Genomic DNA, 16226 nt, shown 5'->3' on the forward strand with positions numbered 1-16226 from the left:
GAAGGTGTAGGCAACAGAGTTGAGACTAGCAAAGATAGTGGTGGTTAGCCAAGACCCTGAAAAAAAATTGTGTTTCACAAAGTGCTGAACATTAAGATAACAAATGGAAGTTGATTTTTAACTTTTTCTCATCAGAAATGTTCTGAATCAAAGATACAGGACAGATTTGGTGTAAACATTTCCAAAATCCGTCTGATACTGTACACATGAAACTACTGAGGGGGTGTAGACCGACTCACTCCTAGCCACATGAAAAAATTCTTCCAGCTGTGGTATCATGGCTCCCAGAGCTTCAGTTTCATTGCAAGCGATAACCAGCTGTTTTAGTGTATCCTTCCACTTGTCTGCCTGGTCAAAGACAGCACTACTGAGACTGTAGTCTGCCAGGGTCATCTAGTGAAATCACAAACATACCAATGAATACACCTGTTCCTACAGCAGATGCACATATAAGTTGTTTGTGTAACACTTTCCAAAAACTAAGTGTATGGATGAGACATTTTAAAAGATATGTCGTGCTGTGTTTTACTGTGTATAGGCCTATAAGGGAAATAATGGTAGTTCCGATGATCCTGTTGGGAAACTTGAAGTAGGGGTCCCACTCATACACTCTGCTCTGGAACCAGCTGAGTGGCTTACTGCAACATAGGAAGGCAGGTCAAAACCAAACTGTACGTGCATATAAAATGCCATATTCTGTGTAACGTTACAAATTTCAGACTGTCACACAGACTGTGGTAAGAATTCAACTCTCAAATCTGCTGGAGTTCTTCCAGTAGAACCTATAGTAAACACTCTTGGCTGGATTTCAGGTCAATATGCATTGAATTACATTAACAACATCATCGGACTCAGACATTCTCAGTGCTCAACTCTGCACGTTTTAAGCTAAAGGAAATGACAAATTGTAAATAGTAGGAGCACCTCTGAATATAATGTGGTCCAGTACAACACATCTTTAACTATGTCCTCAGTAATAAACATATAATTGAATTGATACATTTATGACAATTTCACCAAAAACTGAAACATTTAGAGTTTCATAAACACAAATGTTAAGATGGAAGTGTTGCAATGACGTGCATACAGTTGTACAGGTGCGACTCTTAATGTGGCCGTGCAGTGTACATAATAAGCTTGTTAAAACATGCAGAGAACGTGGCCGTACTGTATTAACAGGCTGTTGCACTGTAAATGTCCAGGAAAACTACAGGTACAAAAACATGTGAAGACAGCATTGGTGTATGTGTGCACGAGTTTGTATTCTACCTGTGTGCATGTGTTTTTCTCAACAGCCTTTTAACATACTGCACCTGGTGCTGCTCAATCAGCTCCTCAGGGTCCTGGCAGCAAATTAAGCAAATTTGTTCATATTATTAAAAAAAAAAAAACATTAAAGAAGATTTTATATAATCAGTGTAGATCATAGGTTTCCAATCTATCAACAAAATAAAAGCAAGAAGGAGAACAAGGTTTAAAAAATAAAGAAAAAACCCCTCATAAAATAAAATTTACCAATATATGTTGCATAAAATCTTATGTGGTCATTACATTGACAGATTTGTTCATAGGGTAGGCCTCCAGCACCAAACTAAACATACAGCAAGAATCACTTCAGAGATGTTATTCATACTGACCTCTTGTTCCAGTTGCATTTGTATTCGAGCAGCTTTAACCAGCATGTAGACAAATCGTCCCAAGAGGAAGATGAGGGAGAGGACGCAGGGCCACTGGACAATTATCTTCTGGTATTTACCCATAGTCTTTAAAATCATACAGAGCGTCATCCATCCATTTATTTCATGAAGACACTCTATAACAGACACACTAAGTTTCAACTAGGTTTTTGATTAGGTTTAGTAATCACCTACCTTACCGTCAGGGCAGGTGAAAGAATCCCACACTACGATGATGATCCTACAAACAAGCACAGAGTTATGTGAATTATTTTTTAACACTATTAAATCTCAATTATCCACATACTGTATACTCCTCCGCGACCCCGTCCCGGATAAGCAGAGGAAAATGGATGGATGGATGGATGGATGTATACTCCTATTAATTTGTCAGTTCATTGCTCCTTAATATAATTTTGTACAAATTTTCTTTAAAAGCTTTATGCTGTAAAAGTAACCAACATATATTTTTCCCCATAGTATTATAACCACCCCCTGCAGTACCACCCTACATTACGTGAAATATGGTGCACATCTGAACATATAAAATGAGTGACAGTTTACCAGGACAGAGAGTAGAGTATTCCCATGGCAGACCCAGCTATTCTGAAAGGTGTGGATAGACAGGCAAAGAAAGGGAAATAGACCAGGCCCACTTCTAAAGCTCCAACCAAGTACACTATAGCTAGAGGAGAATAGCCAGGAAACATCACAGTCAACATATTAATTTATTGTATATGTATTTTAAAGATAAACAATAGCTAAAAAAAAGAGAAGGATATATATTTTAAGTATAGAGCCTAGATAACAGTTAGAAACTGAGGCAGTACCTCTGGCCCAGGTCGGGACAGAGAAGGGAATGTAACGCTCAGAGAAGAGCAGCAAGACGCTGCTGGACACAGCACCAAACGCAAACCCATAGGACCAGCGGCTACTGAAGCTGCCCATAGTATCCAAAGGGACACAATAAAAACAAAATATCATAAAAACAAAAACAAAAAAACCATATAGGAGCCTGACATACATTACAAAGGAGTATAGATATAGTTAAGAAAGCTGCATATAACAACCATCATACTGCTTTAAAATTGTCATAGCCAAGACTTAAGGACTACTGAGATATAACATTAATACTGATGGTATTGTTACTGCTGCTGCCTTACACCACGATGGCAAAACGTCGCCCTAGGAAGGGCAGCTTGTGGTCAATGGCCAGCATTTTGGCTCTTTTCTGCAGGAACGAGAGCACTCCTAGGATCAGCACCTAGAAGGCAGGAAGACAATTCATAATATATAAGCACAATTTGTAGCACCTCAACTTTGTATTTCTTGTTGGTATTATGTATATTGTACCGTGTTCCATGTTCATCTGTCCTGGAAAAAGTTCACTGATTGCTTTTCCTTAAATCATTCCCTCCCACCCCCTGTCTTTTTGTGAAATTTGTTCTTTTCCAAACTAAGGACCTGAGGATGCATTACAGACTGAAAAGCTCTCTGAGACCAGCTTGTAATTTTTGGTGATGAACACGTTGGCTTGACATTAATTTCAGTGTATGATTAAAAACGCCAATCTTCAGAGTTCATCTACATGAATTCATGTTTTTGCTATATACTATATAATGTTAGTTTTAGAAAAGTGAATGAACCTTTTCCTAAACTGTCTGAAATTATGTAATAAACGCCAGTGTCAACAACCAGTGCATTTTAGTAAGTCAGCAGTTTGTTATCTTTTTCTGTTTGTATTACAGGTTAACTGGACAAACAACTTACTGCTGGTATGAGTGAAAGGTGCAGGAAGAAATCTGCAGAGATCTCATTTTGACAGTCCTGAACTGTAGATACCCTGGAGAAAGAGTGGTGGTGACAGTGACCAGACCTAAACCAAAACAGTGACCTAAACTAAACTAAACTACATTGATCAAAGTGAGCGTAAGTAGATATAGCAATAAATGTATTTTTTTCTCCAGCAACTCACAGCTGTTGGCAACAAAGTAAAAGAATAGTGTCTCTGACAGTACAATAAATAATTTAAATCTGTACTCACACATTTTCTGCTTGGTTTTTTATCATCCTTGCTAAGTCAGTTCACTGAACCATAAACAAATCTTTGGTTCTGCTCTGCTGTAACAAACTAAAATAAAAGAAACAATGGTGGTCTGATACCGCTTCCCCATTTCCTGGTTTTAGTCACATGACTCAGATTTGACCTTCGGTCTCATGATGCAAGACTTTATTTCTAACCTTTTGCGTTGCCCTCTCCATGTGTGTTGCACACATACCGATCACAGAAATGTAAACAGAACTCAGCCACAGAGATAACCAACTGTTCATTCACCTTCTGGCTTCACTTCACAAAGGAATGTTTATGTTACCTAATTCACAAAATCACTTTTTCAAAAATGACATTTACAAGATTTGTTTCTTTAACTTTTAATTTCTAGCATCTATTTTATACATGATCCAGTCTTATTAATGTAAGACTGAATGATATTTTAGATTTTATTGATTAAAAAAATTCACAAGTTATGCTGTTTTCTGCTGAATGATGTTTATTTCTCATGGCAATTAGACAAACATTTAGAACAGTTAGGATCCAGTTTTCCATTCAAAGATCCATGTTCATAATCAGATCCCCTTCAGTCATCTTGGTGGCACTGCCCGTCTTTGACAATCAAGATGTCCATCTTGGTTACTCTGCAAATAGAATTATGACATGACATGGCTGTGGTTCATTCTGTTTTGGCTCAGGTCAGTGTAGAAAACAGTGAGGCCCGTCAACATGATCTTTTTAAGGACAGCTGAGAGAGTGCTGGCTATAGAGCGATAAAAGCCACCACTAGTAGTTTTTAGACACAGTAGCACTATGGTTCTATTCATGGCATTGTCTGAGGTTTAATATACCACAATGACTACAGTATCTCAACCTCTGCTTTATGGAATCAAACTGTACAGACATTTACTGCATGTATCCCAGTGGCTTTGGTGTCCTCCTAACATTTCCTCTAGGGCCACTCTCTGATAGATTGCTATAACACTGGGTTCACACTTTCATAACTCCATAAGGTAAATTGTGTTATTCTTTGTAATCCCCTCACTTTGCATCTGGACAGATCACATCAAAATTACAGTCCTTCAGTAGTTTGGTAGGTGACAAAACAGATGCAAAACTCATGACATCCCCATTAGCCTCAGCAGCACTTTAGTCCTAATGACCAAATATTAGCAAACTTACATGTGAAACTAAAACATTAAACATAGTAAACATTCCTCAGAGATTTAGATTAAGAAAATGTAAATAAATGTATTAATTATACAATAAAAGAATGAAATAAAGAAAATTATAATAATGAAAATGTCAACTATAGGCTCTTGTCAAGATATTTATCATTTTATTTAACTGAAAATGTAAAATTGTTTTGTCAGTAATTTTGTCACTGTAGTGAAAGCACAAACCCACAGTCTGTTGAAATCTAGAGCTAAAAAACTGGCGGAGGAAGTACTCAGGTTCTTTATTTAAGTAAAGGTAGCGATATCACAGCGTAAAAATACACTATTATGATTAAAAGTCATGCATTCAAAAGGTTACTTAAGTACTAAGGTATTAGCAACAAAATATATTTTGCACTAAAAGTAAACATTAACATATATTATTTGTTTATAATTACTGATGCATTATTGTGTAAATCACATATGATGCAGTTGGCAAAACTGATATATGCTTGTAATTTGCATTAATGCTGGGTAGCTTGTGAATTTTTCACTGGAGTTCAGTAAAGTCTCATGATTATGCTGTATTTGTTTATTAGTATGATTCTGAAAACTAGCTAGTAACTATAAAATGAAAGTGATGGAGTAAAAAGTATATTTACCTCTAAAATGTAGTGAGGTCAAAGTACAAAGTAGCACAAAATGAAAATACTCAAGCAAAGTACCATACCTCTAAATTGTACTTAAGTACAGCACATGAGTAAATGTACTTAGTTACTTTCCACCAATCAAAAAAACACATATGTGTCAATATTACTTCCTCATAAAAGGTAGAGCTATTGTTTTCAGTAAAGATTAGTGACCATTACTTCATCCCCCATAAATGAAAACCTGAATAACAGGGTAAATCTGAAAGCGTCCAGCCATTTGAATCATCTGCTGCTCTCAGCAGATGTAGCTCCTTAAATTCTTTCACCACCAGAGGGAGACTTGAGCACTTTTCCTCCACAAAGTCAGCTTAGGTGATGTTTTAACTAATATATGATTGCCAAGAGAGTGGAGCAGCACTGTTTACTCACTGTCTTTGGACACACATGGCACACTCATTGGCATAAGTGTTTCCATCGCTGCCACACAAAGGGGCAAAGTTCATAGGGCATGCCAAAATCTCCGCTACGTCAGGACAGGAAGGCTACCAGAAAATAAAACATTATAATCTAACATATTCTCTCCTGATAACATGTTAGATTCATTAAAAAACATTGAAACTAATTTGTTAAAATGGCATTTTCTTATCTTACACACACATACATTTATCTTTTTATAGCTGGGAGGACACTCACTGACATAATCCATTCCCTAGTTCCCTAGGCCTTTACCCCAACCATCACAAATAAATGTCTAGTCCCATTTCTAAACTTAGCCCAAAGTATTAACCATCAAACACCCTTTTGTACAAATGGTAGTACTGAAGTAAAATTTGTAGGCAGGAACAAGACATGTACACACACACATACACACACACACACACAGATAAGTATGTCACCTTTCTCATGAGCTCAAGCTTCCTCATGTCATCTGTAAATAAAGCACAACACTCTGTAATGACCAGCTAACATGCAAGTATATACAGTAATCAACCCACCTGACAGAAAATATTACTGCCATGTAATATTGACTGTATTTGCTACTTATCTGTGTCATCATACATATTTTCCTGTATGTATGGTCAAGATATTTGTATACAGGGAAAGACAATGAGTGCTATGTAATATTGACATATACTGTATGATTTTTCATGTGTAATATTACTAGAAGTCAATACATAAAATACTGTAGATTGCCTATAAAAATACTGTATATGCGTATCACTTTGACATTAAGGTTTTTTTTTATGATCTGTGTCAAACAAGCCACATGAAATTTATTTTGATTCAACAAGAAAGCTTCCTGTTGGTGTGAAAACTTTTTATAGGCAAATTTAACCCTATGGTAAACAGTAATCGCTTAAAATTGCTTTATAGACTTAAAACACCCCTCAAACTAGAACGTAAAAATTCCTCAAATGAAGTGTTGTTGCTTTATTACCTGCAGCCACACAGATGAACAGGAGTCCCAGCAAAACAACTCTTCCAGTCATGATGTTGGTTGATGAATAACTCAGCGTGACAGGAGCCTCTGAATGCATCTCCGCTCTTACCAGCAATATAAATGTGTGTCGTATGGGGCGGGGTGGGGTGAGAACACAGCAGGTGATAATAGACACACAATCACATGCACCGTCTATAAAGTCATAGTGATAAGGACACATTAACACACACACACTCCCAGTCAATAGCTACAACCTTCCACAAGTTTTTTCTATGTACGACAACTATTATGGCAAAAAATAAATACATAAATAAAAATCACAATAAAATGAGTCCTCTTTTAATGGTAATTTTTTTTTTTTATTAATGTAAAGAGTAACTATACATAATGGGTAACAGACTCAAACTGTGTAATACTTAAAAATGTAAACAAATAATAATATTGAGCACAAAAAGAAGAGAATCACCACCTTTTTACTGTCCTGCATTTTGCTCTTTACTTCACTACTGCCTCTGCTATTCACTCATTTCACTCAACCACATGTAATCCTTCGTTCTCTATTTCAAGTTTCAAACAAATGTAATGATTCAGCGGCGTAGCTTAGTTTTGTCCATCTTATATCAACCTTCTGGTGCAGGGATTTGTTTTCAAATGTCAAATTTGCTATACCCAAATCCCTACTTATACATTTTTAAAACTAAAAGGCTACTAAGCCTATAAAGTGCTCATGTTTAACAGAGGGGTTTGGTGGACAGAAGCCTGGGCTCTCAGTGTTGGCAGCAGATGACACCTGAAGTCCCATAGCAGTTCTTTGATCCCCAAGACAACGAAGACCCCTTCAAAAATTTTGTATGACACAGAGCACCCGTAATAACAATCAGTTTAAACCCTGGATACAAAGCATTACAAACACAAATCTAATCAGCATGGTCCCTGTTTATGTATAGTCTGACTTATTAACTCTGGAAACATCGTTTAAACCTGATGTCTAGAACTTGAGTTACTGACAGTACAGTTACCTTCAGTGTGACAGCTTATTAATATGCTCAGACAGAAAGATTAGAATTTGGCAACATCACTAGACGATAGAAAGAACTTGCAGTGTAGTGACACCTTAATAAGACAGCACAAATATTACATATGAGCTTTTTTTTTGGAGGTAAGAAAAGGAGGACTTCTGTGTGTGAGCCAATGGATAAAGAGCAAGAAAGCACAACTTAAACTTTACAAAGCTTCATCAAAATGATGCTGGTTGATCAAAGATATATAATCAGATCAGTTTGGCACAGATGCTGTTTGTTCATTCCACTGGTAACTTTTTTGACTCAAAATCACACACTTGCTACTGTACATACTCTCTGTATCGGTGCTGGCTCAGGTCTAAAACACTCCCACTGCGCAGATAAACAGACAAAAGCATATATTAGTGGGGCGGGTACCATCTATAGAGCCCACACAAGCAGAGCAGCTGAAGCTGTCTCCTTCTTGTAAGGGAGCTACAAGATGCCCTGCAAGAACATTTACATTGGATTCACCTCATTGAAAAAACACATTTTGATACACAATCTTATCTCTTTTGTTTTACAACAGAATTTGGGTGTTAGACTCCACATGTATATATGCACCAGAAATCTAACAACAATGAAGCAGAGTACAGTTAGCTCCAATCTGACAGCATGCCTTAGCACACAGTCCAGATGGGCGGCCCAGTGCAAAATCATGCAGTATCTATTTCCCATGACCTTTCAAATCTTCACCTTTCTTCTGTCCGTTCTAATTCGCATTCAGTTCTTTTTAAAGAGGGAGGGGCAAGAAAAAAAAAGCCAGTATAGTAGACTGTACATCAAACAACCACTGCGTTTTTTTTTTTTTTCTTTTTTGACAAGGGACAATTTTTAACAAACAGTCATGTTTCACTGATCATCTTCACAAAACGCTCATTTTTGTGCTTTGATGCATTGTCGGTGTCTGCTTCATACATTCCTCGGCAGCCTACGTATGTTGTTGTTTATAACAAAGTGCTCGCATTTCTCTCTCCACCATTATATAGTATAGAGGCACTGTGCTGGACAATGTCAAGGAGACCAAGAACAACAAATAAAAAAAATACCGTTTGGTTAGCAATCTCAATTATTATAAAAAACAAAAGGATAGAAGATAAAAAGGGGTTAAATGTTTGCCTAGTAGAATTAAATTTTTAAAAATCTAATTAGTAAAAATGAATTCGTTGTGTGATTGTACGTTTCTGACTCTATTCAGATTGTAAATGCTTTTTTGAACCATCACTTGCGGTATAAAACAACTGCACTTGGTCACAACATGAGATCAAGAGAGGTTTGACCCTGCATAAAAAAGTAGTCAGTCCATCCTCTAGCAGTTGGCAGTGAATGATCTGAACTTCTTTTTTTGTTTTGCGCATTTGAGATTTCACAATACAGAGTAGCACACATACAGTCCCATTGACTACTGTGAACTATTTATAGGTACGGGGATTCAAAGACTACAGATATTTCTTTCTATCATCCCCGATGCCTTGCCTGCTGACTAACACAGTTTGAAAATCCTGCTGTCCCGTCAAGTGTTCTGAGTCTCGTCTTTCTTTCTATCCGTCTAGTGAAGGAGAAGCACCAGTCTCCAACCTTCACAGGAAAATCTTAAATTAAATATATTTCTATGTTTCTTGCATTGATTTGCATTGAGTTTTCATTGCTTCAGTGTCTGTCACAATACCTGCTGTCTCTGCCTTTTCAAGAGGCTGTGCACTGATGGGCAGGTCCACTGAGAAATGATAATTAAAAAGACTAAAAAATAGAAATTAAAAAATAAACAGTTTGTCTTCCCCTCAGGTTAGTGGTCCATATTTTCTGGCATGGGGGAGGGTGGGTGAAGCATAGCATCTCCCACTGATGGTATGTCAAGAATCAGACACAACTCTCCTTGGTCTTGTTGTCCGTGAGAAAGGAATTTAGCTGGGAAATGTCCACTACCACAGCGTCCCGCTTGTTCAGACTGACATCTTTCAAATGGTCCTCGTCACTTTGGTCCTTGGCAAAATTTACAAACACCTGCAGGGGGAAGGAAAGGGGAAATTAGACCCAGACTAAACTTAAGACACAGCTCAGTTATAGTCAGAGCATTGGGTAAACTTGCTTACTTGGTCTAGAGTGGTCTGAGAGACAGAGTAGTCCTCTATGCTGAGTGCCTCTTTATTCTTGGAGAGCAGGGAGAAGATGCGGGCGAGGGAGGTGAGGGATGAGGGCAGCTGGTATTGCAGCATGTTGCGGTGTTTCTCCTTCAGTGTGCTGCTAGGCAGTTCTCGCTTAATGAACTCCATCACTGGCCGAAGGTCTGGGTTTGGCCCCGCCACCCGTAGGATGATGGTGTAGCCATGTCCAAACCTGAGAAGAATACAACAAAGCATATGTCATGAAGCTGAAGAGGTAATGTGAAAATAATTTCATTTCTTATTACGTTTCTTGGTGATTGGCAGTCGTTTTGGCCCTACCTGTTCTTGAGGTGCTGCACACTGCCCAGACAGCGGAACCTGCCATTGACCATGATGGCCATCCTAGTGCATAGTGCTTCACACTCCTCCATACTGTGAAGACATACAACAATGGTTCATGGTTTGATTATATACACAATTATATTATATATTTAAATAGAATAGATGTAATTCTGTTGCCTGGTCTAACCTGTGAGAGGTGAGGACTACAGATCGTCCCTCTTTGATAATGCCAAGGATTGTGTTCCACAAGGCACGACGTGCCTTAGGGTCCATGCCTGTTGTCGGTTCATCCTGTTAACAGGAAACAACAGATACTCAAGATTGCTGCTACAATCCACTGTCTGTAGGAAATCCCGGGTTTAACCTGCTCTCCATCTTTATGAAAAATAATTGTTGGCACTGACCAGGAACACAACGGGTGGTCCTCCTATGAGAGCGATGGCAGTAGACAGCTTCCTCATGTTTCCTCCGCTGTAGCTGCCTGCCGCTTTGTCCACATATTTGACCAACCCCAGCTTCCGAATTCCCCACTCTGCCACCTAGACACAATGAAGTTTTCAGGGTCATCCGTATATACTGTAGTAGATACAGTATGTCTTTTAATCAAAGGTTTTCTTAAATACCACACTCTACAGAAACAAGCGCAAGAGAACAAAATCCAAGGCACCATGAATCTTGGATTTTTTTCTCGTGTGTAGGTTTATGTTTGCACTTTTCCTGACCTCACACACTTCCTTCTCAGGCACCCCTCTCAGGATGGCGTAGAACTCGAGATGTTCTCTGCCAGTCAGCAGGTCGTTGATAGCGTCAAACTGAGGACAGTATCCCATATTCTGATGCACTTCATCTATCTCTGTAGTCACACTATAGTGAGACAGGAAGAACAGTATGATTAGGTTTTATAAAAAGCAAAAGAGCATGTGTAAAAATAGATTTAGCCTTGTTTTTTTTTTACTAAGCTGAAACACATACAGAAAAGAAAAGCTGATTCAAGCCATTTTCTCAACCAGGAGGGGGATGGACTTGCTTTATTGCACTGTGTATTTTGTGCTATGATGTGTCCTTACCTTTTGCCAACCAAGTAGGCTTCTCCACTCGTGACCACAGAGTCTCCTGTCAGCATTTTAAAGGTGCTCGTTTTCCCGGCTCCATTCACCCCCAGCAAACCAAAGCACTGCAGGAAAAGAGAGGCAATGTAGCATTAAACATTAAACTGTTTAACTAGTAAGGAAACTTTTCCTGATGGTCTGGACAACAGTATGGCAGCTAGAACAGGTATAATATAGTGTATCTATACCTCTCCAGGGGGGATGCCGACACACAGCCGGTCCACCGCTGGCTTCTGCTTGCGCTTGTAAACCTTGGTGAGCTGTCGGAGCTCCAGGATGTCGGTCTGTCCTCTTCCACTCAGGATCCTCTGTCGCTCTCGGGCCACATCTTCATCTTCCTCTCCAATAGGCTTCAGATGACTGGTGGATGAGCTGGAAGAACACAAGAAGCACAGCACATTTAAACACAGTTTGACACAGGCTTTGGTAGAATCCTTCTCCCAGTAAGAATTTAAATCCAAATGCCTTAACTGTTTTCAGTTGCAAGGTTTTAGTGATGCATGGAGAGGAACTTTCAGTCAATTTGTAGAATTTTAAAGCTGGCTGATCACACATGTATATAACCAGAAGGCAGGTTTCACCCACCTGGCCTTGAAGAAGAAGCGATACTGAATGAGGACGGTGATACAGAAGAAGATAATGCCCTCAATGGCCATTGCGAACAGATTCTTTCCCACCATGTCCCAAGCCAGAGGGGAGCGGAACCTGTTTTCACCTGCAACACAACCGCCATATCAGCACTTTTAGAAAAATTCCTTTGTCAAAACCACTGATACATGTTTTTTTTTCCTGTGTAGTGGTTTAAGTTACATGTTAATATGGATTATGTAGTAGAATAATGTGTTTGTGTGTTCACTTTTAAGTTCATTTGAGCTGAACAATGAGCTTATATAATTTGGTCAAGATGTTTCCTGTTTTGGGGTACGTCTCAGGGTGTTGTCTCCTAAAACTGGAGACAGGAAGCTAAGTTCAAATTGACTTAACAGCCTAAAGCCGTGGTTCTCAAAGTGTGGGGTGCGCCCCACTAGTGGGGAATAAAGACATGACAGGTGGGGCGCAATGAACGGAGAAAATTTGAGTTCGAGGCCCGGGAGAAAAAAGTGGAACCATAGTGCAACAATAACGGTTTAATGTTGGCATGTTAACTGCCGCGCAACAATATAAGGAAACGTTCACAGAAAGGGCCAATAGTGTACGTAGTAGGCATAATAACGTAAATGGATAAATTTGTTACATGGACCACAAAAAAAGTAGGCGATTCAGCACAAGCAGACAAAAAAAACGACAGGCAGTAGCCTTATCAACCAAAAAGCCAGCCGAAAAGAAAATATGATGAAGCCTATCTTGTGCTTGGATTCACTCTGGGAATGGGGGGGCAGAGGAGGGACCTATGTGTGTCTTGTGTCTTAAGCCGCTGGCAGCAGACAGTATGAGACCCAACAGATTAAGAAGACATTAAGAGACAACACACCCCAGTCACGTTAATGAGCCACTCGAACGGCAGAAAACCGTCAGCAGAAAAATGGTAAAATCCACATCAGTGAACAGCAAAGCACTAATAGCTTCCTTCAAAGTTGCATACAGAATTGCACAGTGCAAAAAAACACACACAATTGCTGAGCAGATCATTCTCCCTGCTGCTGTAGACATAGTGTCAATTATGCTGGATGAGACAAGTGCTGCAAAATTGAAAACTATCCCTCTGTCAAACGATACAGTTGCACTTATATTTTATCTGTTTTGAACTCTGTGTTATTTGATATTTCAATAAATTTGTTATTTTAAAATTGGCCAATTTCGTTATAATTTTTTGACAAGTAGGGCTTGAAGATTCACCCACCCTCTTAAGTGGGGAATGACAAAAAATGTTTGAGAACCACTGGCCTAAAGAAAGCTGTGGATAAAACAGTGAGGCAGAAAGGTGTAGGGAAGAAGAAAGGATGAGAATGCTACTGTGACAGTACTGTGTGCTCTTTGGGACCGGGGCCTGGGTAAACCTGGCTGGCCGGGGGGACCCGGTGACCAAGACTGACTGACTGACTCTGTGACAATCTTCTTATTTAATACTGTACCTATCCCATTGCAGGAGGAGTGATTCTGTTCTCGGTTCCCTAACTACCAGATTACCTATTTAACTACTACTCTGTTCAGAATAATTGTAATATTAAATGATTACTTAAATTGGGATGATCTGTCTGAATTAATTTAGTCGGTATCACATTCTAGCCATGACAAACCTTGGTGTTGTCTCTGCAGGTAGGAGCCTAAGGTGGGAGAATTTTAAATTTAATCTCCTATATTGACTGTCCTCCAAGAATTTGTGTGAAGGGGAGCTGAATAACTTGCTTTATTCTGACAGGTGGTGGAAGACCGCTGCGATCACTAACACTAACACCATTACTTACTAACACGGATGTAAATAACTTGTTTTAAATGTTTACAGGATACACTCATGTTGTTGATTGATGTTATTTTCATATGTCTGATGTTTAAGTGATTATGATACAGCCTATTGGGTTCTAAAAGTTATAAGTTAACAGACGCCGGTTGAGCAGAGCTAAATTATGAGCAGAAAATATGTCTGAGGTTGATTACAAATTTGTGGTAAGGCTGTAAAGCAAGTCTGTGCTGTGTTGTGGGTTCTACAGCAGGTGGGCGCTCAAAGATTAGTCAACAAGGTTGAATACTCTAAAATATTGTGGCAAGCTGACGAGTATTCACAGCAGTTGTTAACAGAGGTCTGTTGTGCTTACCAAATCTCTCCAAAGCATCAGCCATTGCCTGATTCTTCACCATGTCAATCAATCCTCTGCCCAAACAGAAGTGAGGGAATATAAGGAACACGTTCTTCAGGATGTCATTGACACCACCGACCTCCTAAAAGTGACAAAACATAACATACATCTTCAATATATAATCCAGATTGGTTAAGCATGTGTACACAATTATTTTTCAATTTAATTAAAAAAATAAATAAATAAAATCTAATTTTACACATTTTTGCTTCACCAATCATTGAAATATTTACATTGCTTCCAAAGATCTCCAGTACAAATGTGGAGACGCTGCCATTGATTCCAATAAGTATATTAATGCTGGTCAGAACCACGTAGGCTGTGCTGGGGATCTTAAAGAAGAACGAGGCTGGGTACATCAGTGGGGTGATAGACCATCTGGAAGGAGACACAACATTAGATGAAAAGAGGTTAAATAAAAAAGAGACCAATATGAAATGAAGAGCCAAAGAAGCGGAATTTGTGTCAAACTCACCCATAGAGCAGCAGTAGCAGGGCCAGCACAGGCAGGTTGGTGGAAGAGACGTAGGCTTCTTGTTGGAAACACACAAAGATTATGATAACCAGTGTGGCCGGGACGATGTAGTTACACTGCAAAAGACCAAGAGAAAGAAGGTTTAAAAAAGGCTTCGGCATATTTTATTGCACTGCATTTTCTATTAAGATTACACAGAAATATATAATATGGGGATATTTTGACTATTTTGTCAGTCTACCACTACATTACTGAGTCCAGCTTGACTTAAACATCTTACCATATCCCAGACAAAGTTAGCCAGCCAGTAAAGGAAGGGCTGCACTCCGCTGATGAACTGCATGTGTTTGGCCTTGTTCACTCTCTCCTGGATGAGGAAAACCACAAAACTGGCAGGTACAAAGGACATAGCGAAGATCACGCAGATGGACACCAACACATCCACTGATGTTGTCATCCTGAGAGAGGGAGAAGAGAGTGAGGAAGCAATGAACATGAGAAATGCTATATGTGAGAAAATCTCAGAGAAGGTACAATTTTTAAATGTATCCCCACACAGCACAATACTCACAGTGCAACCTGTGACAGCTGCTCCTTGGTGAGGTTGAGAGGGTGATTGTAGGCAGTGATACCGAACTTTGTGGGGTCTTTGCCGGCTGGCAGACTTGCCCGCAGGATACCGTTGTTCATCACATTTAGGAAAGAGCCAATGCTGTGCCAGCCCTTGTTGTTAAACCAGATCTGGAAACAAGAGAGGCCGATTTTAGCTTCTGGAGCGTCAAAGGACAAACAAAGCAGCCCGGGAGAAAATTAGGAGCCTGGTGATTAGTTGAAGCCATAAATCTGAATAAAAAGTGGAATTACTCTGTTTCCATCTTTAGCCCATTTTCTCTCTTTCTTTGTTCAATCTTAATGTGCTTTTTCTGTATTTCCAGAAATATTGCAAGTGTAATTGGGTTTGTCTGTGAACTAACAGTGCAAAAATGACCTCTTACACAATCAAATTACACAATATGAATGGAATGAGTGAAGCATATTAGCTCTACATGGGTGTAACAGAGTGAGCACATGTGAGTGTGTGTGTTCTGACCTTGACGTTATTCTTGGTGTCCAGTCCTTTCATAAAACTGGACAGACTGCGAAAGAAACGGTCTGATGCAGTTCCCTGGAGGGTGGAGGGTGGGTGAGGCAGAGAAAGAGGGAGGGTGGGAGAGACACAGTCTTCTTTAGCACATGTGGAAAGTGACACTACTCAAACCTGTAATGACACAGCTATCAAGTTCACTGCAGCTGTAATTATTACAACATACTGTAGAAATGTAAGTATTTGTCACTTTTTGATGTGATAGATGTTTGTGTCCTTTT

The 16226-nt window shown here is 39.2% G+C and overlaps 3 protein-coding genes across 4 annotated transcripts in view; all 3 read right to left on the bottom strand.

Annotated features, from left to right (window-relative positions):
* The window catches only part of stra6l (STRA6-like), a 13418-nt gene extending 9568 nt beyond the window's left edge, over window positions 1-3850 (bottom strand). Inside the window, 11 exon segments of the mRNA XM_020618459.1 lie at window positions 1-56; window positions 240-393; window positions 530-638; window positions 1270-1343; window positions 1638-1763; window positions 1872-1917; window positions 2241-2361; window positions 2507-2640; window positions 2843-2940; window positions 3447-3519; window positions 3840-3850. The exon segment at window positions 1-56 is cut by the window's left edge and continues 1 nt beyond it. Of these exon segments, the coding sequence (XP_020474115.1) occupies window positions 1-56; window positions 240-393; window positions 530-638; window positions 1270-1343; window positions 1638-1763; window positions 1872-1917; window positions 2241-2361; window positions 2507-2640; window positions 2843-2940; window positions 3447-3519; window positions 3840-3850 (1002 nt within the window).
* Window positions 3851-4212: 362 nt separating this feature from the next.
* Window positions 4213-7093, bottom strand: spink4 (serine peptidase inhibitor, Kazal type 4). Its single transcript, XM_020618405.1, has 4 exons — window positions 6972-7093; window positions 6430-6461; window positions 5963-6075; window positions 4213-4370 (listed from the first exon to the last, which is right to left on the bottom strand). The coding sequence occupies exons 1-4, from the start codon at window positions 7069-7071 to the stop codon at window positions 4313-4315; spliced, it is 303 nt and encodes a 100-aa protein (XP_020474061.1). The 5' UTR covers window positions 7072-7093; the 3' UTR covers window positions 4213-4312.
* Window positions 7094-8833: 1740 nt separating this feature from the next.
* The window catches only part of LOC109970682 (ATP-binding cassette sub-family A member 1-like), a 44519-nt gene continuing 37126 nt past the window's right edge, over window positions 8834-16226 (bottom strand). For both annotated transcript variants that reach the window (XM_020618412.1, XM_020618413.1), the window contains exons 35-49: window positions 15952-16026; window positions 15433-15602; window positions 15142-15319; window positions 14862-14977; window positions 14620-14764; window positions 14345-14468; window positions 12177-12306; window positions 11780-11963; window positions 11550-11656; window positions 11205-11346; window positions 10887-11021; window positions 10670-10773; window positions 10480-10572; window positions 10129-10372; window positions 8834-10039 (exon numbers count right to left, since the gene is read on the bottom strand). In XM_020618412.1, the coding sequence (XP_020474068.1) occupies window positions 9896-10039; window positions 10129-10372; window positions 10480-10572; window positions 10670-10773; window positions 10887-11021; window positions 11205-11346; window positions 11550-11656; window positions 11780-11963; window positions 12177-12306; window positions 14345-14468; window positions 14620-14764; window positions 14862-14977; window positions 15142-15319; window positions 15433-15602; window positions 15952-16026 (2091 nt within the window). In that variant the 3' untranslated portion in view covers window positions 8834-9895. The remainder of the gene's footprint in view (window positions 10040-10128; window positions 10373-10479; window positions 10573-10669; window positions 10774-10886; window positions 11022-11204; window positions 11347-11549; window positions 11657-11779; window positions 11964-12176; window positions 12307-14344; window positions 14469-14619; window positions 14765-14861; window positions 14978-15141; window positions 15320-15432; window positions 15603-15951; window positions 16027-16226) is intronic.

Source organism: Monopterus albus, unplaced genomic scaffold (genome assembly GCF_001952655.1).
Source record: "Monopterus albus unplaced genomic scaffold, M_albus_1.0 scaffold205.1, whole genome shotgun sequence".
Classification (NCBI taxonomy): Eukaryota; Metazoa; Chordata; class Actinopteri; order Synbranchiformes; family Synbranchidae; genus Monopterus; species Monopterus albus.